We start from the raw sequence: 23,869 nt of genomic DNA on the forward strand, positions 1-23,869 counted from the left end.
ACATACCGTGACCAAACACCACACACATTTAGGAGATGATGAACTCTGTGAGTCCATTGTCTTTTGCCTAGTTATGCACAATAAACTGTGATGAAATATTGCATTGCTCAAGAGCGAGGTAGAACTTTTTAAAGCCACACAGTATGAACTGTATTGTGGGAAAACCCGCATGCTCCATTTTGTCTCCTACTTTCGACATGTGTGAAATCGGAGTTGAAGGTTGAAAGATACTGCATTGTTGTTGTCCGTTGTACAGTTTCACAGTCCCTACACAACATTAGGAAAAAGCAGTATCATGATTTCCCAGTTGTGACTGCTGAGCGCTCAGCTGCCATGAGTAAAAGCAGCAACTTCACCACAGAACAGGTGCTGCCTGCAGAAGGAGCAGACTAAAGTCTGACCAAGCTGGTTTTACAGACCACACAGCAAATCTCGAGGTGTTGAGAAAGGCAATTAAAAATGTGTCTTTCAAAAAACACAAAGCAAATTGTGTTTTCTTCTGCAACTGCTCGATCAAACCAAAATGTACTGTGTCCCTCGGCAAGTCAGCTCAAGTTCATGCTGAATTGAAACATCTCTCACTGCCCCCTAGCGAAAACACTCAGACATTCACCTCTGACAAGATACCTCTGACTTTTAAGCTGCAAAAAAAGTACAACAGTCGATATATGTACAGTGACATATTATGAATTGATATGAAATCACTATTATTTTTATCCTATATTACCCTTTATTTGTGTATCCCTCAGTTCAAAGTGTGATAAATGGAGTTCAGTCTCATCACAGGAGGCCTGTTTATGTATATTGACATTGTGACTGTCAGTTCATGTTGGGTTGTCTGAACCAATGATCAAGTCATGCAAAAGGAATTTAGATCAGATGATTAAACTCATGCCCTGTCTTGCTGTCTCACACAACCTAGTGAAATATGGCATATGATTTTATTGGCTAAGTAAAAGGGTCTGAGGTTTGTCCTCTCAGAATGTTTAAAAATTCATTTAAAAATATGTTTTGCTTATTGGTTCCTCAATTAAATAAATGGACCTTCGTGCAGAATGTGAATCTCAAAATCTATTTTCAAATTCATCAGCCTCAGGAGAAAGTCAACAGAACTCTGACTTGAAGATGCTTATGCATAATGCAGCTGCAGTGTGGAAACTGGCACATCCAATGTGCACGCATTGAGAATTTTCTCTTAAATTGGAGACATTTTAGATTCCACTAATAACAAGTTCTACTTTTAAGGCGAAGCTTAAAACCTTTTTTAAAAGTGCGTGCAAATGGCAAAAAATTCACTAATCTTTTGTTTAACCCTTTAATTTTTATCATGACTTTTTGCTTTAATTATTTGTGTTGATGCTAATGTTATTTGCAAATTGCTTTTACAAGTGTTAATATTTAAATCTTTAAAATTTTGATATATATACATATATGTGTGTATGTTAGTGATAAGAACTGTTGCTTGTTTTCTTTTCATTTGAAAAAGGAAAATGTATATTTTGATGAATTTGTTTTTTAATACATTTCAATCTATTTTTGGATTGTTTTGAAAAGTGATACTGTTGAACTGTTAATGTACATATGTAGCTTTGTATCGTGTTTAATTTATACAGCTTCTTCATTCGATCAAGATGATTTCTGAAAGTCTATCAATAAACAAAGGGAGTCACTCCATCCGCAAATGAAAATGAAATATCTTCCATGCACAGTTAAAAGCACAATAAATAAAAGAGAAATATTGCTGCAGAACAACACATACACGTTCTGACCAAAGTATTCACCAACCAGGGCGAAGTCTTATTCAGAGAAGTCATTAGATACCTAAGCTGCACATTGCCAAACAACATTTTACATATATTATAGTAGAATGAATCAAGCACTTGAGTTGAGTTGTGAACAGTCTTATATAATCTGCATCATCATCATTAATACTATTACTATTGATCATTATAGTATAATAATAATAATATTAATAATGATAATAATACAGCTGTTGTTTATTTATTGTTAAAGTACTTATTTTACTGTTGACTGTACAGTGAATACGCAGTATGTTTTTCTTTATTTCCGGTGTTTGGCATCATTTTGAATTATACCATTTTTATAGGAAAACTATAAAGGATAATTTATGGTTTCTCATTTAGTAAAAGCTGAATGGAGTTCTAAGGACGGTTTCTACTTGCACTCATGCGCACTCTTGACAACCTCCGTCCCGTGGGTTGAAACAACTTCCTGGTTCGGAAGATTGTGACATTATCGCGATAGACAGACTGCGATGCAGTTAAGTGGCGGGGGCCTGACGCTGGAATGCGAAACTACAAGTTATTTAGCCGAAACAAGAACATTGAAAAGCGTCGGCTCATTACTTCAGAAATCGCACAGCTCCTGTCGGGACTCCGCTATGGTCCGAAACATGAGGGAGATTCATAACATATGGTAAGTTTTACGAAGCCGTCAGTCGCTAACGTTTGCTAGCTTTAGCATAGTTAGCTGGCTAATCCATCAACACCCAAGCTTCTGACAGCTGACCAGTAGACGGGACTAAGCTAAGGTTAGCATTAGCAACGTTAGCTGACCGGCAGTTGGGGAACTGAGTTAATCGTATTTAAACAGATGTCTTGTTTAGAGGATTGTGATGCTGAAATTAGTTACAAGTGACATAGTGGAATGTCCTGAGGATAGTAACGCTGTTTCTGGTTGTAGCCATACAGCAAACAGGTGCGGTTGTTTGTTTGAGTGATGTGCGGAGGCTGATACTGATAACTAGCCTGCTAGCTAGCGTTGGTATGTCGTCGCTGCTTGGTGCAAAAGTATGGCTAAACAAATAACAACAGACTGACAGGCACCTTGCTAGTTAGCACTAGTGTGCTAATGTCAATGAGCACTAAAATCTAGGCTGCTTTTCTCTTTGATATTCCTTGTTTTATTGATTGATATGTGCTCGTTATGGAAACTCACGCTGACATATCTTACAAAGACTGATATCTGTGTTTAGATTACTGCTGACACATAGGGTATGTAATAGAAATTTGGCAGGTCAATAGTCTTAACAGGTTTATTGCAAGAATCCAACTGATATATCAGGTTTGCCGTTAGCATTGTTGATCATTTCTGCATTTTCAGGGGATGAGACGCGATTGGTTATTTCGGCTTTTGCTGCTTTGGGCACGTTGACTCTCTGTGTTGGCTCAGGATGGCGCAGGGAGGCTCTCAGCTTGACTACCACATCCTGCAGGACCTCAAACAGCGTTTCCCAGAGATTCCAGAGGGGGTAGTGTCACAGTGCCTTCTGCAGGTAACACACGATTCAGGGCTGCTTCTTATTGTATTCACTTGTGTAGAGGTCTGCTAGTTTTGTGCACCAAAGCGACTTGTCATTCAGTAGTTTTTCCTCAAGGTTTTAATCTTTTGATTAGTTGTTGACATTATTTATTTTGTTGGACAAGTATACTGCAAACAAAGGGCAGAATTGATCTACTCAAGCAAACCGCTTAGGCAGACATAATAGTGTTAAATAAATATTGATTTAGATTTAGCAGTTTTACATCTCATTATTTTTTCATTGTGCTTTTATCACATGCACAAAAGATGAGCTTCTGATAAAGTGCAACATAATACTGGCGTCGTATCTTGTGCATCGACCGCCGTGCTCTTTTAATAATCAGTACTGGTCAGTGATAAATCAGTATTGTTTGACCACTGATTACTAACCTTGATTATTACCCATTATGATGATCTGGACTACATGGTTGCAAGATGATCCCTTGAACTCTGATACTTAAGAAGTACTGAACAGGTCACTGATACTGAGACAACTTTCTGACTCTCTCCCAGAACAACAATAACCTGGATCTCTGCTGCCACCTGCTGGCTCAGGAGAGTAACAGATACCTGTATGGAGACTTCCATCACAGTCCTGAGGAGGTGCAACTGAACCGAAACCATATGCTTAATATTAGCTTGTGCTATCCAGGCTCAGAAGCAAGCAAATCTAATGCAGGAGGAGCAGGAGTGGGGCGCTCCCTAGTGCACAGCACAAGTGACAGTCACATTGATCCCCAGCGCCCCAGCTACCCCGAACCACTGTCGGCTCCAGCCACCATGGCTCCCTCTCCTGGGTACAATCCTTTTTTTATGAACGATCAGAACCGCTCGGCCAGCACGCCCACCCCTCCACCTACAATGCAAGGCATGTCCCCCACGTACTCCCCTGTTCCACGTTATTCTATGAAACCTATAACAGTTGATCTTTCGCAAACTATACCTAATGTCCCGCAGGCTCTGCAGATCCCTCCTGGGCACTATGCTAACAACACCGCCATATATATACGACCCTCACCTTCTCAGAGTCCACAGCCAGCATCCTGGTCCTCTTCGGGGGCGCCTCTCTATCAGCATTCGCAGTCCCCCTATAGCACTCCCACATATGGTTCACCTTACAGCTCCCCACAACATCAGGTCCAACCACAGCCCCCACCGCAACCCCAGCCGCAACCCGGGCACCAGCAATATGTCTTTCTCCCTATTAACTCTCCAAACCTTTCCAGCATGCCCTATCATCACCAGCAACAACCCCAACAGCCAGCGGTTTACAGGCAGTACCACTCAAAAAACCCCCTAGCAAAACAAATAGAGATTAACTTTGAGGGTCCTCGACCTCGCAGCAACTCACCTGTGCATGCCCCACATCCCCAGGGAGTGATTGGCTACATGGCTACCAGCCCCTCCCCGAGTTCCCCTTCAAGGGGCATCACAATGAGTGGACCAGGACCGGCAGCTTTTCACCCTGGGATATACTTACCACATCAGGGCTCTGCAAGACCTCGGCCTGCCTCTTCCCCTCAACCAGGCCAGTCGGCCTATACCTTCAAAATTAAAATGTCCCCTGGAGGCCAGGCTCAGAGACAACTAAGCTCCCCTCCTGTTGCAGAAGCCGAGTCTCTTCTCAACATGGTTGACCAAGGTGAGCACAATGCTGCTCCAGCTCCCATCCTGCCCATTTCCGCTCTGCCAGGGCACAATGCCAGTCAGTTTCCTCCAATGCCCCGACGTTCAAGCTCTGGCTCTGATGACTATGCTTACACACAAGGTAAATGCTTTTTTTTTAATTTTTATAACTGATTTTTTATTTGACATATACATACATACAAACACAAACTCAACTAACACAGGGGGTGTATATTATATGCAGTTATACTTGCTTAAAGTTCTTTAAAAGTCCTTTCTCTCTTTTTTTTTTTTTTTCTTCCACTGACTAGATCTTTGTAAATTTCAGTCACTGTTTTGCACCTTTACGTCATATTTCCGCTAATCCAATCCTCTTCTTCGCTCTATATGCCCTAACGAGCATTCTGCTTTAATATGAGTACTGCTTGTTTTTGTTTGTCTGTTTTTTTTCTGTGTTGAACGTGTGAATGTAGGTGTGGGTCTGTGCTAAAATAGACAAGGTTATCATGTTACATGACTTCTTAATGTTCTAGATAATCTTCAGCTAATCATCTTAGAATTGGAAGAGGATTTTGTGTCTTGGTGGTTAGGAATAGTGTCATAACCCCAGCATCCTGTGCCTTTGTTGTTGGCAATGCCCCCTGTTGCTCCACATGTTTTTTTTGTTTGAATAGAATTGTCAAAATTAGGACATTTTAGTAGATGATTAATCCAAATAAAAGCTGTTTTATTCATTTTAAGCGACTGTTCTTGATAGATTACTAGAATTGGTTTGACTGCCACTTTATTGTTGCCAATCTAAGTTATTGGGCTCTGAGTTTTCATTTGATGTAAGAATACCATTAGAATAGGGTTCTCACGATAATAAAGTCTGTGAAATAGCTCTTACCATTAAACCAAACCAGAATAAGGGGCACAAATGGTGGAGAACAAGGTGAAAATAGTGATGTAAAATCTATTTTTTTTTTTTTTTTTTATAAAGGTTGGTGGAACTATTCCTATTCAATTCTAATTATACAAAATGATTACAGTCGGCTCATATAATTGTAATTACGACGTGCTTTTGTATGAATCTGCATAGTCGTGAGTTAAAAAAAGAGAATAAAGATCTGTATCGAGCAGTGATTTGGTATTTATATTTGCTGATAGATTTATTATATCTGTTTAGTCTTCTCATTTCTTGGTGTTAAACAGCATTTTTGTTTGCATGTTTCTCTTTTGCTGACATGATGCTGCCATTTGTGACTTTTTTGCCTTCAATTGTCCTCTTTAGGTATTTTTTCATTTTGTAAATGGAATAATTGTCAACCTTCTCTGAGAGTCAAAACATCATGATTAGTTTGCGAGTGTTGGACTTGTTAATTGGAATTACGTAGCAATGAAGCCCTGAAGTGAGTTGGAGTTGTAAATTCAACTTTGATTTCAAACGTTTCATGTTTGGTGTGCATCCCTGTAGCTCTTTTGCTCCATCAGCGGGCGAGGATGGAGCGTTTAATGAAGGAGCTTCTGCTGGAGAAGAAGAAACTAGAGCAGCTGAAGGCCGATGTCAATAACATGGAATACGACGCCCTTCAAAGACGCTTTCGACGAGTGAACTCCACAAATTTTATACCCAGGGTGAGGACTGAGCATGTGCTGAGACTTACAATAATAGCTGGAAATGTTCATCTTCTGTTTTCCTTTATTTTTTTAACTTGTTGACCAAAGGTAAAGCCACGCTCTGTAGTGAAATCATTGATTTCAGTGATGCCAAGAAGAATATTTTAGACCTTCTTTATCCTCTGTCCATTGCAGCTCAGTGGGCCACAGAAGTTATGGTGTGAATAACACAAAGGGATTAAATCCGGTAGTCGAATTTTTCGCGTGTACTGTTCAGAGCATGTAAGAAGGAATAAGATTTTAGCTGGGAAAGCAGTAAATTGCAGCGAACTATACAAAGCAATGTCGAAAGCAATTGGAAATATCTAAGGAAAGATGGGGTTAAGTTAGTGATCCATATTTGTCTAAACTAAATTAGTTTTTTGTTTTGTTTTTTTTGCATTGACTACAGCCTGAAGAGATGACCCGACTCCGGAGTCTCAACAGACAGCTGCAGATTGATATTGACTGTACACTGAAGGAGACGGATCTACTGCAGTCGAGAGGTATACACATGAGCACGCATATGAATGCCCATTCCAACATAAAACTTTGAAGTGTGTTTCTTATTTATTTGAAAGCATTGATCTTGAAAGAGCAAAGCCCCGAAGCAGACAGAGTGTGGAGCGAAATGATGAATGAGGATGTGTCACTGTGCATACAGATGCAGTGTTCAGAAATGACCAGCTGATGTGTAGCGGGATCCAGACAGCGATCCACGCCTGACCCTCAGGGTGGTCCGTGCAGAGTTTGGCTTGTTGATTACGTATTTGATAACAGCGTTTACCACAACCACGGTGTGTGGAAAGTTATTATCACCCTTAAAGGCATAGTTCGCCTCTTTTGACATGAAGCTGTATAACATCCCATATTAGCAATATCATTTATGAACATTTTCTTACCCCCCGCTGCGTCCTGTGAGCCGAGTTCCAGCCTCGTTTTGGCGTTGACGAAGGTAGTCCGGCTAGTTGGCTGTGGTTTAAAAAATAAAGCGTTTTGCTTCTCAAAACAATATGCGTTCAAAATGGTGATACATTTGCATCACAAAATCGTTGTGCAGGAAAAAGTCAGACCTCACAATCGCTTGGCGCAATTTTCTCTCCCTTCGTATCACTCCGTGATTGCCACCTGCCGACAGCCGCGCCCGTTACTGTGTTTACTGCTCGGTCTGCACTTCGGTCAGCACAGCCAAGCGATTGTGAGGTCTGACTTTTTCTGGATGGACGATTTTGTGATGCAAATGTATTACTCTTTTGAGAAGCAAAACGCTTTATTTTTTAAACCCCAGCCAACTAGCCGGACTACTTTCGTCAACGCCAGAACGAGGCCGGAACTCGGCTCACAGGACGCAGCAGGGGGTAAGTCAATGTTCATAAATGATATTACTCGTATGGGATGTCATACAGCTTCATGTCAAAAGAGGCGAACTATCTCTTTAATCTGTTTCCCAAGGAAAGCACACTTTGTACACAAGGCAATTCAAGATGCTTTACAGCTACATCAAATCACAAGAAGGCAAATAAAATCATTCCTTAAAACTAATCATTAATTAACTAAATTAAAAGGGAAGAGCACAGATAAGATGCTTTCAGTTGTCATATGCACAACTAAATAGAACTGTTTTCAGCCTGGATTTAAACATTGTCAGAGTTAAGGCCTGTCTCACATGTTTTGGAAGGCTGTTCCAGATTTTAGGAGCATAAAACTGAAACGCAGCCTCACCTTGTTTAGTCCTGACTCTGGGCACCAGCAGGAGACCCCTCCCTGAGGTTCTCAGAGTCTCAGAGTTGGTTCATATGGCTCTAACATGTCAGAAATGTACTTTGGCACTAGACCATGAAGAGACTTGTACACTAGCAGAGCTGTTTTAAAGTCTATTCTCTGAGAGACAGGAAGCCAGTGCAGAGACCTGAGCACTGGATTAATATGGTTACCAGGTCTGCACATGTAGGAAGCTGAAAGAAAACTTATCTGGCTGGAGGCTTCAGAGTGTGACCAATTTACTTGCAATCAGCCCAGTGCCACTAAAGTTTTAGGCAATGGTCCTCCTAAAAAATAAATCCCCTGAGCCTTGACGGTTAACGGACGTCCACAAACTGAATGCAATGAATTAAATCTACAAACACTACAAACAGTAACGGCTCAGGCCCGTACCTGTTCTTCTGTTGGCAGACCACTAACTCTTCTATTTCTTCTTGATACTGAAACTATTTCCAGCCCCCTCTAAAGGAGGCAGTGAAATGTCCTGCTGATAATTGTCATCAATCTGAATAGAAAGAGGCAACGCTTTGATGATGCAAACCCTTCAAATGAACCGTGTTGCTTCATGTTGTTAGTTAACAAGCTCCTGACACAGTGTGTGAATAGGGCTAATTTCATTTTGGATCTGAGATTCTTTGAGAAACCAAAAGCAATCCTGCACTGGAAAAGCACAGAGGAGCAGTGTTTGATGGGGCTCATTACTTGATGTTCTAGTGTTGAGATAAAATACAACCCAGAACACTTTGCAAAGGGAATTCTGATTCCACGAGTCAGGATTTTATGACCGGGAGTTTCTCAGCAGAAGTTGCAGTATTTGACCTCCCTGTTATGTGGCTCATAATTAAGATGAGAACAACAGGCATGCATGTACGCTTGCAATTGTTTGATCAACATTCATTCAAACATCATTCATGCAAAAACTCTGTAGGATTGAAGTTTTCCTTTAACTCTATGTTGTGTTATATTTGACAACTCTGAAATGAACTTGGAGCAGCTGTGTTTTAAATGTTTAACTGTCTTCCCCGCACCGTGCTAACGCTGCCCAAGTCGGTCAAGGAGAGGAGCTGGAAGCGAGACAAATTGGACCTCTGCCTGGAATGGGCACTCCTAAACAAACACATTAAAGCTGTATCTGATGTCTGCTCTGTTTCACAGGGAAGTTTGACCCCAAAGCGATCAACAACTTTTATGACAACATTCAGCCGGGTCCAGTGGTGCCGCCCAAAACTGGGAAGAAAGGTAACTGTGACACGGTTTTAAGACATGAAAGGGGCTCTTTTTTTTCTTCTTTTTTTTTAATTTAAATAGGTTGTGTAAAGAAAAGTTATACAGGATAGAATCTGACAATTATACTGTTTCTTAGATACATGGTGCTTCACTAAGCCAAGAAAGGATGCTCAGCTGCTGCCGTTTCTAGAAAACCACATCATCAGGTCTCGCTAAAGGACGATTCCAATGTCAAGTATCATTCAAAGTATTTAGGATTCCTCTGGGTCTTCTGCATTCTCAAAACACCCACAATCCTTTGCATATGTGTAAGATACCACAGACAGAAGAGGGGTCAATGTCTGCGTAATATGCATTTAAATGTAACTAAGTTTGTTTTCACGGTTTGCTGTCACCTTAAAGTTGCTAGCCGCTTCGAGTTGTTAAACAGCCATGTCAGTTTTCTAACCATTGCTGTGATGTTTGCTCACTTGTTAGAGGTGTTCCATAATGTTGCTCTTAAAGTGATACTCCGGAGTAGATTCAACCTGGGGTCATTTGAACCGTGATATCCAGCCAAGTAGCCCACCCGCAGTTTTTTCGATCTTGGCTGAACATCAGCTGAGTTACTGAGTTATCCCGAATAGCTTAGTTCAAGCGCTAACGGAACCTGGCAGTATCTCCAAAATTACCACACTAAAATCACATGCCATGACACCAAACTTCTACAGTAGTACAAATATGGTCTGTACTCACAAAGCGATGCATTTGGAAGTTTGAAAATAGTCCAGGAGTTTATTATCATCAACACAAGCCTGATAGCTTTTCTGCTGCTAAAGCTGCGTCGACGTCACTTCAGGGAGCTGGGAGCTTCAAAGTAAGATGAGGGTTGATCTACTACTGTAGACAACAAAGCAAGGCTGCTCAATTTCTCCATTGATAAAAATAATTTCACAACTCTACAACATAAAAATTCATAAAAAAAACATGTAGAATATAGCATATACTTTGTTGTCTACAGTAGTAGATCAACCCTCATCTTACTTTGAAGCTCCCAGCTCCCTGAAGTGACGTCGACGCAGCTTTAGCTGCAGAGAAGCTATCAGGCTTGTGTTGATAATAATAAACTCCTGGACTATTTTCAAACTTCCAAATGCATCGTTTTGTGAGTACAGACCATATTTGTACTACTGTAGAAGTTTGGTGTCATGGCATGCGATTTTAGTGTGGTAATTTTGGAGATACGGACCAGGATCCATTAACCCTTGTACAAAGCTTTTCGGGATAACTCAGTAACTCAGCTGATGTTCAGCCAATATCGAAAAAACTGCGGGTGGGCTACTTGGCTGGATATCACGGTTCAAATGACCCCAGGTTGAATCTACTCCGGAGTATCACTTTAAGATACAAGGAAGGTCTCTTTTCTAGCCTAAGAAGGACGTGACTTGAGGAAGCATCCTTGATTTTGAGAAGCGCTCACACTTTGGAGTTTGAGCAAAAGATCATTCCTCCTTTATGTGCATCTTGTTTGGCTCGTGCTATTGACAATTGTTATGTTTGGAAATCAAGGCTGAAAGCTTAGCTGTCTTTGGTCTGTTGGCATGGTAACTAGATGTGAAACCTTGCTGTTAAGTGAATGTCCACCGTCCCTTCACGTTTGAATGCATGCCTGACTTGTCAGCGTGACACCCGTAGGTAATTCCACACCTCAGTCGATTACACTGAAATAGTTGGTGCATGCGCTCTGTTACATGAATTAAGTTGTCCTGTATTTACACTTAACATATCTTAACTCTGTTTTTTTTTTTTTGTCTGAAGGGGAGCAGGCTTCCAAACCAGCGCCAGCGCTCCAAAGAGACGAGGACTTTGAAGGCGCCCAGTGGAACTGTGAAAGCTGCACCTTCCTCAACCACCCTGCACTCAACCGCTGTGAACAGTGTGAAATGCCACGCTACACCTGAACTTAGCACTTCGCTGTATTGCTCGACCCTTACCCATCCCTTGCAAATCCTTGGACACCATAAGCCCAACCCTCCACAGTCTGTCTTGAGGTCGTCCCCCCCTGTCAATCAGTATATAAACCCCTCCTACCTGCTGAGGAAGAGCCACTATCCCACGTCTCGCCCTGCTCACTTGTCCGTCCATCATCCACTACTCCAGTGCACTAGGATCTGTGTTTTTTTGGCGGCTGATGAATCTCTATCAAATCTATTGGAAAGTCTTTTTCTGGCAAATGTCTAAAAGGGGGGTGTGACTTCCTTCGTCTTCGACATTGAGTGGAACAGACCTCAGCAAGGTCAAAGCAGTTTAAGGATTCAGGAGAAGGAGCTACGGTTTACCGAGCGAACATTCCATGCAGAAGTGAGTGACTGCCCTGTTTACATTTGCCCTTTCCTGAACTCAAAATGGAGAAACTTTCATCTTAATCCAGGACCCCTGGCTCCCTTTCTGATATATGAACAATGAAAACAGTGGTATATAAGTGGTGACTAATGCGAAATGTAGACTGTACACTGTATCTGGCTCTGTATTAGAGCTCATTTCACTGAAAGAACACTAAAGACACTTGCATATGAGTATATTCCTGGTACTTTTATGCATACTATGCCACCATGTATTACGTGTTCAAAAGATGTGGATTTCCTGTGCAAATGCCTCAACTTGCTGTAATTAATAAAAGAGCTGAATATATGTGACTTGACCACGAACAGCTGCGTAGTTTGTCGTAACTAATGAATGTTTTCCCAAATCAAGCAAAACACATGTTTTCAGTGCATGTTTATTATGTTGGTAGTTAAACCACTGGTAACCAGAAACACGGCAGCAAACAGAAGTTGCATGCACACACTCACTTTAAGCAATGTTTCAAGAGGGAGTTGGAAAAATTCTGAACACCGGGAATGAGATTTATGGAGGTTGTCTTTACCAGAAGAGTGCAGATTGTCCATTCCACGGCCCTCGTCACTCAGCTCATAACGCATGTTGCTCTTCGATACTGCCTTAAACGCCGTTATCATTGACCTCAACTTAGATGCCAAAACAAAGTATACAGACCCCTTTAACTCCTGGGAATTTCCTCTTTTTGAAAACAACTGCAACTCTAAAAGGTGTCTACACTGCTAAGAGCATTCACATTTCCTGCAGAGTGGGAAGATAAGAAGGCATCACATGGGGAAGTCTGCAAGCACATGCAAAATCATGCAGACACGTGCACTCAGCAGACATGGTCATTTGCCATTTTCCCACCAACCTGCTTGGAATGAATATTGCTTTTTTCTTTTTTTATGCATACTGCACATACTTAAATATAATACACCAGTTTGATTAGGTGGGTATGACTGGGGTTATGATGGACAAATAAACGCAACTGTTGCATGTGACAGACTGTGCTGCTCATTAAGCGTTAAAAGTTCCTCTCTCCAGCATGATATCATTTGGAAGATGTCTATGGAATGTTCTTACATATTGGGGTAGCTCACTGTATAATCAATACTCTCAAATAAGACGGGAGCAAATAAAGTCGGTCCGCTTGCTTTCTCTGTTAATCTGCTGGAGGAAGGAGGCTTGGCCATGGCCCAGATGTGAAGTATCTCTGGGGAAATGTAGCATGTTGCTCTGTCTTCCTCACTTTGTTATCAGGATATTGTGTCAATAGGAAATGTTCCCCTCTACATTGGCTTGACTTGACATCAGTCCTTTCCTTCTTCACTGTGATGTGGTTTATTAGTCCACCAATGTGTGCCGGTATGGGGTCACAGACTCCATCTGTTCCCTTCGGATTTTCTGCCCAAATCTAAGACCTACTGGAGTTACATTTAAAGGGGACGCAGAATAATCCTATTGGGTGATTGTTCTCTTCCAAAACTTCTCTCCTGCCTGGTTTTGGATTTCTTTTTCACAGCGGGGCTTGCTGCCAAACCTCCTTAGAAAGCTTATGGGCATCTGTCCAATATGTGAGTTTAGCCTTTGAGACAAAAAGTTCACAGTATCAAACAGAAGAACTCCTGTCCAGTCCAGACGCTATCAATAAGCATTTGTTTTTGTCTTTCCAGTCAGTTGGAGAGCAGTGTGGAGCTGACAGAAAATTCCTATTACTATGTGGACAATGGGTAAGGCAGAGAGCCCTCGGTGTCTTCTTTTGTCTGACATATTTCTAGTAGTAGTCTTCGTAGTTCTTGGGATTGAGACAGTAGAGGATGGCACCTCCAAAAGAGAAGATGGTGGAGCCCCAGGCCAGGCCGTAGCCCCAGTTAAACTCATGGTACACCCTTAGACTGACAGTTTCTATGAACTTGATGGGGAACAGGACCAAGCTGCACACCTGAAGTACAACTGAAAAGGAAATGGAGAATGCACAGATGTCAAAAGGACTATGTTGAACAGTTGCAGAGAGAAATAAATTGAACAAGAAACAATGGGTAGCAGGTTCAAATTGGATAGAAAAAGACACAGGGCATTTGGATGTCCCTTAAAACCCTACAGGGACAGTTGTAATAATGGAGGCCTTGAATCTTTCTCCTCACAGCACAGAGATGCATTTTTTGGAAACTGGTCAGCCATTGTTGTGTATTTTTGGATTCTCCTTCATCACTTCCTTGTTTCCAACAGAACTAAATCTTTCTACGTACCTGCAGTGAATAGCATGACGGCCACGGGCTTGTAGCAGCGACTCCTGGAGCCAAAGCACAGGGAGACCAGTGCCACGAGGAAGGAGAGCAGGGTGAGGGCTGCTCCCCCCACCAGCAGGGCCAGCGTGGCGATCTGCCAGTCTGAGACAAACACAGGGACAGAGAAGAGGGAGGGAGGGAGGGAGGGAGGGGAGGAGGAAAGCCATGAAATCACACTGAGACACAGAGTGACTTAGGTAGCTTGAAAGAGGCTACTCTGAAGAACCGTGTCGGTTCTGCTGTCAGGAGGAAGGACAGTGTAGAGACAGATGAGGGGGGATAAAAAGGAAGAAGAGAAAGCAGTAGAATGGGTCATAGGCCATAGTGGTCAGCCAAAATAAAGCTGCAATGCTCAATCTCACATTTGGGGAAAAAAAAAGGCCAACCCACTCGAACTTGTGGTGAATCTCCGCAATGTACACACAAACTATTTGTGGTTCGGAGGTTGGGAGAGCTGCTTGCTCTGAGACGCTGGCGTTGTCTCGTGATGTTTTGATGTGAGCCCCTGGCCGGTGGCAAATGAAGAATGTGAACCATGCAGCGAATAACCCCCCCCCCCCAGTCCAACCACAGCACTTTCTGTCTGACAGAAGACAAACACATGCTTGGTTGCGCGCAGATTTCAGCAGTTCAGTAATGGATCCCAGTGCAGCAGAAAGGCAAAGTGATTCTGTGAGGTGGCTCAGATAATGAGTATCCCTCCGTCTCCGGCTGATGCCAACTCAGCAGCGTTCTCAGCATTTCATTGAGGTTCACTCCAAAAACACTCAACTGGAAATAACTGCCACCTCGGCCTCGTTTTTTTATACATGATGGGCCACGAAAGTGGAAACAAAACATTTGTCAAATGCACAAAAAAAAAACAACCCCAAAAACTTCAGGTTTTTGTTCACTTTGTGCCAAAAAAAAAGCACTTTGGCCGAAGAGCGTGTTTGAAAAAAAAAGCTCAAGAGGTTTAATTGACCATGGAGGACTGTTGAAAGACACATTATGTTATTGTTTAGACATTAAGGGTCTCTTTCTTAGCTTTACTGTGTACTTGCGGAAACAGGAGGTCTATATGTAAACAGGCGAAGGATATTATGGGGAAGAATTTGATTACACAGGAGGAAATCATTTAAAGTACAGTGGGTGGAGAAAAAACAAACATCAAAGCGTAAAAGGGACTGTGCCTCAGATATGCGATTCAGTATTGCAGTACGGGGAAAGGCTCACATTGATCGACTTTTTCCAGTAATAAAAAAAGAATAAATAGAGTATTGCCAACAAAATATTCTCTCTATTGAGGCAGAAAATCAAAACATTCACCAACGTGGAGAAAGTGACAGGACTTAAGCTGCTTAAAATACAGTTTCCACTCTTACTGAGGGGGGGGACTTTATTCCAGAGGCCAAGCAGCTCAAATATAAACAAAAATCAACTATTCCTTACCAAATATGGTCCAGGATTTAAAGTTTATAAATGGGCCCTGTCACCACAGGATGTTGGAAAGAGCCCACAATAAACAGAGCACCCGTTCCCTCAATCTTTTACAACACGAGGCCCCCTTGCTCACTGAGCCCTCAACATTTGCTGCCACAGCCTCACCGGCTACCTATCGGCAAACTGGGTTACAGTAACTTGACCTGCAGCTGTCCCAGCTCATTGCCGCTCAGATATTTTCTGTAGGTCTGCTTGGTACCTTCAGCCCTGCCAGCATGCGACTGAGAGCTTTATCAGGGCGATTGTGCAGTGCAGAAAGTCATCTCATCTCAAATCTGGAACAGAGCCTGTTCGCTGAGCAAGAAACACAGCCAGAGTTAGGGTGCTTAAAGGCTTTGACGAGCAGGAAGCGCCAAACTATTAATCTGAGCCCCGCGTGATGACAGATGGAAAAGGAGATACAGAACCCAAGATCCAATCTGAGCATTAATTATGGTCCCCCTGTGTGCATGTCAGGCGCTGCTGAAGTGTTAATCGAAAAAAAAAAAAAAAAAAACTAACCTTCAGGGCTCTGGTTCAGTTTCTTTGTCTGAGACAACAGTGGAAGATCTGTGTCACAGAAGTGCCCCGAGAATCTATCTCTTGCTGTCACACACACTCAGCCTCACTGTCTTAAGGAAGCAGGATGGAGAATTGTTTCGTGGCAGGAAGTGTTTCAGTCAGAGGCCTTTGGTCCAAGCCCTCCACCACCTCCTCTATGTAGCCAAACACTAAGCTGTGACAGTCCACAGAGAGAAGATAAGTTCCCAAAAATGGAATCGATACGACATTAAGATGGTGCTTTAGCATCACCTCGGCTCACTAACTTGGACTGTCTCACACACTGGCTCCACATTCGTTCCCTCACCTCACACCACCCTGGTATCAACACACACTGCTCACACATTCCAAGCACTGTGTCCATTCTGTACCTTTTAAACTTGACCTCCAACCCCGCCTAACTATTTGTGTGTGTGTGTTAGACGGAGAGAGCGAAACATAAAGGGGGTAAGGGCTACCGTACACGTCTGTATATGTCAAACACATGAGCATGAACTGTAACAGGGCGATACCTCATGTCTACTTTCTAATTCAGAGTCAACATTATCAGCATATGTGGAACAAAAACACACACTGGCCTTGCCGAGCAGGTTCAAAATACATCTAAATGGCCAGCTGCTGTTTCAAACTAACAGGATTTATTTAATGCCCAGAGCGTGACACTGAGCAAAAAATATTGGGGGGTTGAAGGGAGAGAGATACACAAGCTGGGGGGGGGGGACTGATTACTGTGATTCAAATCAATACGCCTAGCCAAGCACAAGCCTGAGAAAATGGAAAGTTTGCTGTGTGCATTTACTGTGGTATGCTGCTGCTGCTGAGAGCTGACATGTGGACTGCATGTCTTTATATGGCACCAAAGTGCACTCTGTCTCTGCTGACAGGGGATGAACTGGGCCAGTGTGACCCACAGTTGCTCATCTCAGACAGAAAGAAAACATTTTGTCAGACTAACAAAAACACAATTCAGCACGCAGGAGAAGGCCATGGGGCAGAGAAAAAAAATGAAATATTTACATGTACATGGTGGCATGCAGACACAAAATGTAAGAGGCTAAAACTGGAGATATAACAGGATGAGTTTGTGTAGGCCCTACCTTCATTCACATTTTCTCGATCCAGGTTCAAGCAGTATTTTGGCTAATTAAATTCCTCTGAGACAATTTAAGTTACCATGCTTGTGTGCAAGGAAACATATACTTTGATTAATTTCAGCTCTTATTACACTGTAAAATGCTTCAGTTGTTTAATGCATCCTACCATCCATGCAACCTAACACAGAAATGCCACAAACTGTGGCTTAAAAACTGGACATTATTCAGGCCTTTTCAGAGGAAGACATCACATTAGATGTTATGGTTGAAAAATTATTAGTTTTTCGTCCATATATTAATTCATGGGCCTAGAAAAAAGCTCACTGAGGGAACTCCATCAGGAAGAATCCTTAATAGAGAAAACCTGCATTTTTGGAGAGCTTCAATTGTTTCCCTGGTAACTAATCTCCAGGCATCTGGATCTCTGGGGAGCCCTGTGTTCTGAGCTGCCCTGGCTCCTTGGCCCGGTGAAGAAACCCACACAAAGGCTCATTTTGTAGGCAACAAAAGGCCAAATGAAACCCCAGCTGGACCGCTCCTGGTTAGGAAGAATTCCCACATCATTCTGCGGTGCACTGGGTAAATGTTTCAGGAAAAAAGAAAAAGTTAACAAGCCTAAATAGAAGCCCAAAGCGTTTCTTATTCATCAGACTTTGGGACTCCGGGATAAACTTTTATTTCTGTAATCGATTATTTCCCACTTGGAAAGCAGGACACAGCCCATTTTTCACTATCTTATTTCCTTTAGAAAAGTTCTGCAGTTTAAATTAACCAGCCAATAGCTAATTATAAAGTAATTAACATTTAGCACTCTCATGGGTGATGTTTTATAATTCTCACCCACAGAACAGATTGGTTCAGCAGTGCACAGCCTGCGGGGACCCTTTGTTACCCCTGAGCGCTGTGTATCTGACTTTCATTTGAATATGAATGGGGGGTGTCTGCATGCACCCACAACTCTGCCGCTTTAGGGGTGACACATCCACAAAATAACAATCCAACTGGTTCAAAGGCTTCAAACCAATAGAATGGCTCATCTGCACATCACCCAGAATAAGTGTGGCGGTGCAGGTTCATGAGCGTCTTTCTCACCGATGGTCAGCGTGCTGTTGCAGGACCAATCCATGGAGCTGACGGGCTTCCAGCAAGTCTCCCACAGGGACAGGTAGTACTGGTCATCTGCCGTGACCCACGCCGGGCTCAGCATGGCCCCGACATCCAGGCACAGCGCGAGAAAGACGCACACGAGTCCCACCAACTTCAGGGGCGTCAACGCCGACATCCGGACCTCCTCTGTGCCGCTCACGGATGAAGCCATACCTAAAGTATCTTATTCATTCAAAAACAAGGTAGTTGTGGAACAGAAACAACATGTGTTAGGTCTGTGTCGTTCCTCAAGTCCATAAACTGCGTCCGGTTTAGGTTGTGGTTGCCCTGCTTTCCGTGGCCGTGCCGTGGGTTGCGGGATGGGGAGCCACCGCTCTCTCGGTGCGCGCGTCCTGTGTAAAGAGGACGCCACTGCCTCTGCTGTGGACCCAGCGCTCTGCTGACAGGACTGTGCTGCAGATCTCTAAAATAACACGGTGCTGCACCTGCTGGGTCCTAGTGCCACGACAAAGTATTCATATCTGTGTCTTCATTCTCCACATTTATATCACAGAGAAATGGTCTGGAAGTCCATGCCCGCTTGACTGGAAACTCATCTTCAGCTCTCTGAGGTCAAATACTGCATTATTTATTTTTTTAAGATATATATATATCAATTTAATGTTGAATCAACAACAAAATGTATACTGGCAGTGAAGTAGAAAGTCAAATTAATAGAACTCGCTGAAGAATGACACGAGGACTTCAGCCTTTACATTTGCACATTTTTGGTTGTAAAGTTGTATCGGCATGGTTTGGAGCTGCATGATAATATGATGATTAAGCTTCTAGTTCCTTAAAAGTGATGAAAACAACAAGTTAATTAGTTTAACCTTTCAGCTATGGGCTGCTGAGTAAATATTGGAATCAAGTCAAACAATGGGAGAGACAGATGTTATAACCTCACTGCTTATGTCTACAAGATGACCTAAAATGCATAAAACACATCAATTCTTCAGGTTTAACAAAGTGGAGTTTGGGGACTTCCAGGGGGCCCTCAGTAAAATTAATTAACTTTCAGGGGAAATCAGGCTGTTAGAATAATTCTTTTTAGGACTCTAGTCATTTTGATTTGCCCAGCTACAGTTGTCAACACAGACTGGTTTACAGGCTGTTGATTGGAATGATGGTGCTTTGAACTTTAAACTTTTACTGATTTTAATGCTATTTGGGGGGGGGGGGGGGGGGGGGGGGGGGTGGTATTAATGGACAGCATTTATTGTTTTTTTAATCTTGATGACTCAAAGCAGTTTTAGACTACAAGCCACATACATCCATTCACACACAAATTTATACAGCCCTTTTTCTCACACTCCCACACTGGTGAACACGTCAGTCCTGTCCAAGAACAGTTTGACACGTGGAGGGGGGACGCCAGGGATCTGACCATTGACATTACAATAACTAGACCCCTCTGAGCCACAGCCAATGTTTGTTTTGATTGTTTTAATCTATGACATAGGAATGATGAAAATAAGCTCTTACGTTTACAGAAATGAGAAATTTGCCTTAATGTAGAGCATGATATAGCTAGCTTAAAGAGACACTGACTCAAGCAGTTATAAATAAAATTGAAATTATCAATATAACTGTAAACAGTCAACACAATCAAACATATAAAACACCAAATGAAACACCGTCGAGAGAATGGCAGAGAAAACGAGAGATGTTTAGAAAAGGAGTTTAAGAATAATGATGAGTTCTTATGTATTACAGTTGTTATGGGGTCCTTTTTTTTCAGAATATGGTACTCAAGAGTGAAGAACCTGTGTTGTAGAATTACAGGAAAAAAAATGCTGCCACAATATCTGATTTTTACTACATGATCACTGTGGCAAAAAGCAACAATAATGTTGCAATATCAATAGAAAAGTAGAAAAAAATAACACAAAATATGCTTCTGCATTCTATAATTCTTTGATTTTCTCAGCTGAGATCAAGTATTTTCATATGTGTAACATGGTCAACATGATATTTATGATTCTTTTTTATAACATCAGAATTATTATCAAAATTACAACCACCTTATATGGCATAACACACACATTTTGAGGATTGGAGCCTTTTCCTTATGGTCTGTACTGCATGCGTTCGTACACTCATGGTATCATGTCGGGTTAGTTTACTGAAAACAAACTGATCACCTCTGGGTTTAGTGTGTAGTATGAATTCATGTGAGGACGTTGTGGTGCCTGAAGACAGCGCTAAAATAAAGGTCTTTAAAATTTTATAGACATTTGAGTGGTCCAAAAAGCAGGAATTCTATATGATTAATGAGTTTGCTCTTGAGTTCTTGAGGAGGAATGTTATATTCATGAGAGATATTGGCGAACGTACAGCCCTCAAGGATAACAATAACATTTGTTTTCAGACCAGCAGTTTTTCATTCAAATCATTTAATCTGCTTTTGTCTTGTAGCACAACTGTCAACTCTCCTTCCCCTTGATTTTTTCACGGGATGCTTTAACATCCCATTCTCTGTTACTCATGAAACACACACACACAAACACACACTCCCTGTGAGGGAAGTTTACACAGCTCATTTCTTCCCTAATTGAACTTTCATAATTCTTTGTCTTCAGGGAAGAACCTCGGAATTAATTCATATTGATTAACACACACACAGATAGGTGCATTTTTTTCAAGTGGTAACTTTGTAGTTACGTCTTAATATCTTGCTTTAGGTCAAAGGTTACTGAATGTGTTTTTTGTGGGAGGGTTGCTTTAAAGAATGGAATGTGCGCGTTTCTGTGTGTTTATATTTAAACACGTCCGGTTTCCACTGATCGCAATCTGTGCTCACCAGTAATGATCTTGTAAGACTTTGCCGTCAGGAGTGTTTGTCCTACACTTCTGTGAGACACACCACACAAATGCAAAAACTCATCAGTGTTAATGCGCTGCGGCGGAGCTGTCAAGCACATATTTGATTGCTGTTGTCAGGTGGAAAATGTCTATCTTTTGATCTGAGTGTTTCACTTGAATGACCCAGAATAACAAAAGTTAAATGATGTGAAAACAATGTGAACTGGTATCCTCCTGTGCCAGCACTAATTGGAAAATGTGATGATATGGGCAAAAACTAAGCGAAAGCAGAGAATGGGAAATGTCAGAAAATGCCAAACGGGTTTTTTTGTTCGCAGTAAATTCATTGGAAGTGATTATTTTTCATTATCTTACAACACATTTCACATAAGTCCTAACTAACCAGGATTGGAATGACTCGTTGAATTTTCTACTCAGTAATATTCACACAGCAAGGAAATCTCAATTAAAGCCAAAACTGAATTTCAATTTCTAATATCTGATCCATAAAGCTTCTGCACTGAACCTACTAAAGAGGTTAATCACACTGGAAATGAAAATGGCAAATATGATTGATATATTTCTAATTAACTGTGGTTAAAATAAACTGTTATAACCCCTGGCATTAAAAAAAGAGAGAAAACATGGACTCTCTGTTGGAGGTTGTCAATTCAGTTGTTTGATTGGGGGAAAAAATGGAATATGAACAATTTAATTTGAATATTATAAACTGAATATAATTGCTGTAATCAATTAATGGCTTTTCTTTTTTTTTAAATATCAAATAGAGGAAAAGGTTGTGGAATCATGAACCAGAAAAAAAAAAATTCCAATTAATATTTTGTTGCCCTTCTTCAGACTTTTTTATGGCAGCTCAAATTCTTTGGGGCACAGACCTCACTAATCATAAACAACATTCTTCCTGAGATCCAGACTGTTTGCTGGCCATGTCGTTGGGCTGATATGTTTCTCCTGAAGTTATCAACCTGAAAAATGACTTAAGCATTGCCAAACAAACTTTCAGCTGATGGAATGAGAAAAGCGTCTCCCCGTGCATTTGCTGTAGAGGTAAAGACTGCCATATTCCCTGATCCTTTATCTTTCATACACCTCATATTATAGATGATTCAGGGAGTTATCTTTATATGTTTCATTGGACCTACACCATGCAAAAGTATCAGCATCATCTCCTTGTCCAGTGCACATTGGTTATTCATCACTGAATATCACTTTCATCCAAACATCCATGATTCAAACATGCTTCTCTTTGGCCCACTGTAACTTTAGTTTCTTAAAGTGTCACCGACAGATTACATTTGGCGTTTAGACTGAAATCTCCTTCAGCAAATTCTTTCTTCCAGTTTCTTACAAACAGTGACTCCTGCTTCTGCCCATTTGTTTTTTTTAAATAATTTTTATCTCTTTTGTTGTGCATTTAATATTCTTAAGGCAGATTGCTTTGAGTTTTCCATCCTACACTCTTTGATGTGTTCCTTGGTTGACTCAGGAAAATGAACATCTTCCTCCAGCAAGTTTTACATTATTTTCCATTGTTTCATCTGACGGTTCTCTTGTTGGGGCCACGTTTCCTGTCAATCAGCCATGTGCAAGTGCTCCTCGAGGCTCTGCAAGCACTCTCTTTAAGCTGCAGACTCATTTGCATATTTAGACGTGTGCAAGCATTGATTTTAGAAGTGCAATTTACATTGTGTTTCCATATTTTTTCTCATGACTGGGTGATTTCCATAAACTTTTCCTCTGCTTGATTGGTTGTAAAGTTAAATAGTTTTGGGTGCTGTTTTCCCCTACAAAATGGATTAACATAATCCAACTCCAAGAGTGATTGAATATTTTTTTGCCAGATGTTGTATTGGTCATGTTGGCACCAAAAAAAAAGGTTGTTACGGCTACGATACACACCAGGAGGGACCCGAGAGCAGACTGACACAGAGAGATGGGAGAGAGCAACTGATTTATTAGTTGTAATGGTGTGAGGTAGGTCCACAGAGACTTCAGTCCGGCAATATCTCTAGGAAGAGAGGCGTAACGGTTAAATGGGTCCAAGGAGTACTCGAATAACGGTACTTGTTTTCCCAGTGAGTGCTTACTATGTCTCCAGAAAGGTTTCCAACACAGGAGGGGTAGTGATGACACTGGCTGGGGTGAGGTTTTGTCCGAGATGGCGGTGGGGCGAGCAGGCGGGTATAAAGCGAGGAAGCAAAGTAGAATGCAGGTTACAATCCGGACACAGTGAAGATCTCGGAAGAGGCAAAGTGGGAACACAGGTAAATGCACAATAAGACATAGGAAGGTTTTACGAGCAACACTGAGAAAACACTGGGGAGCCTGATTACCAACAGAGACTGTAAAACAATCTGGCAAAGTCTGGAATTCCTGCAGGTCCTTAAGAGGCCAGCTCTAACAAGCTCAGACAAGCAGCAGATGTGCTGGCAGGGCCAGTCCAGACTCTGCCCTGGACTTCCGGGGTACCTGCTCAGCCCCGCCTCGAACTCAGAACTCAGAACACAACCACAATACCACAACCAAGTGCAATCATGACCAATATAAAGGTATTTGATTACC

The 23,869-nt window shown here is 41.8% G+C and overlaps 2 protein-coding genes across 4 annotated transcripts; one reads left to right on the top strand and one right to left on the bottom strand.

Annotated features, from left to right (window-relative positions):
* The first annotated feature begins 2,230 nt into the window (after positions 1-2,230).
* On the top strand, positions 2,231-12,253 carry tab3 (TGF-beta activated kinase 1 (MAP3K7) binding protein 3). 3 transcript variants are annotated; one of them, XM_075485413.1, is made up of 7 exons: positions 2,231-2,436; positions 3,124-3,295; positions 3,835-5,089; positions 6,404-6,564; positions 6,998-7,091; positions 9,502-9,585; positions 9,710-9,878. In XM_075485413.1, the coding sequence occupies exons 2-7, from the start codon at positions 3,194-3,196 to the stop codon at positions 9,787-9,789; spliced, it is 1,776 nt and encodes a 591-aa protein (XP_075341528.1). In that variant the 5' UTR covers positions 2,231-2,436; positions 3,124-3,193; the 3' UTR covers positions 9,790-9,878. The 3 variants fall into 3 exon arrangements, with proteins under 3 accessions (XP_075341528.1, XP_075341527.1, XP_075341529.1); XM_075485412.1 differs by lacking the exon at positions 9,710-9,878 and adding an exon at positions 11,371-12,253 and having other exon boundaries at positions 2,232-2,436; XM_075485414.1 differs by lacking the exons at positions 3,124-3,295; positions 9,710-9,878 and adding an exon at positions 11,371-12,253 and having other exon boundaries at positions 2,232-2,436.
* A 62-nt stretch (positions 12,254-12,315) lies between these two features.
* Positions 12,316-18,876, bottom strand: tmem47 (transmembrane protein 47). Its single transcript, XM_075484376.1, has 3 exons — positions 18,428-18,876; positions 14,181-14,321; positions 12,316-13,884 (listed from the first exon to the last, which is right to left on the bottom strand). The coding sequence occupies exons 1-3, from the start codon at positions 18,651-18,653 to the stop codon at positions 13,706-13,708; spliced, it is 546 nt and encodes a 181-aa protein (XP_075340491.1). The 5' UTR covers positions 18,654-18,876; the 3' UTR covers positions 12,316-13,705.
* Positions 18,877-23,869: the final 4,993 nt, after the last annotated feature.

The sequence above is a fragment of the Odontesthes bonariensis genome, chromosome 15 (genome assembly GCF_027942865.1).
Source record: "Odontesthes bonariensis isolate fOdoBon6 chromosome 15, fOdoBon6.hap1, whole genome shotgun sequence".
Lineage (NCBI taxonomy): Eukaryota > Metazoa > Chordata > Actinopteri > Atheriniformes > Atherinopsidae > Odontesthes > Odontesthes bonariensis.

Bases quoted from the DNA above. Each gene is read 5' to 3' on its own strand.
- tab3 (XM_075485412.1), top strand. From the start codon at position 3,194: ATGGCGCAGGGAGGCTCTCAGCTTGACTACCACATCCTGCAGGACCTC. The intron at 6,565-6,997 runs GTGAGGACTGAG...CATTGACTACAG, and splicing joins CCACAAATTTTATACCCAGG to CCTGAAGAGATGACCCGACT. The intron at 7,092-9,501 runs GTATACACATGA...TCTGTTTCACAG, and splicing joins GGATCTACTGCAGTCGAGAG to GGAAGTTTGACCCCAAAGCG.
- tmem47 (XM_075484376.1), bottom strand. From the start codon at position 18,653: ATGGCTTCATCCGTGAGCGGCACAGAGGAGGTCCGGATGTCGGCGTTG. The intron at 14,322-18,427 runs GTGAGAAAGACG...TGTTTGTCTCAG, and splicing joins CAACAGCACGCTGACCATCG to ACTGGCAGATCGCCACGCTG. The intron at 13,885-14,180 runs GTACGTAGAAAG...TTTCCTTTTCAG, and splicing joins CGTCATGCTATTCACTGCAG to TTGTACTTCAGGTGTGCAGC.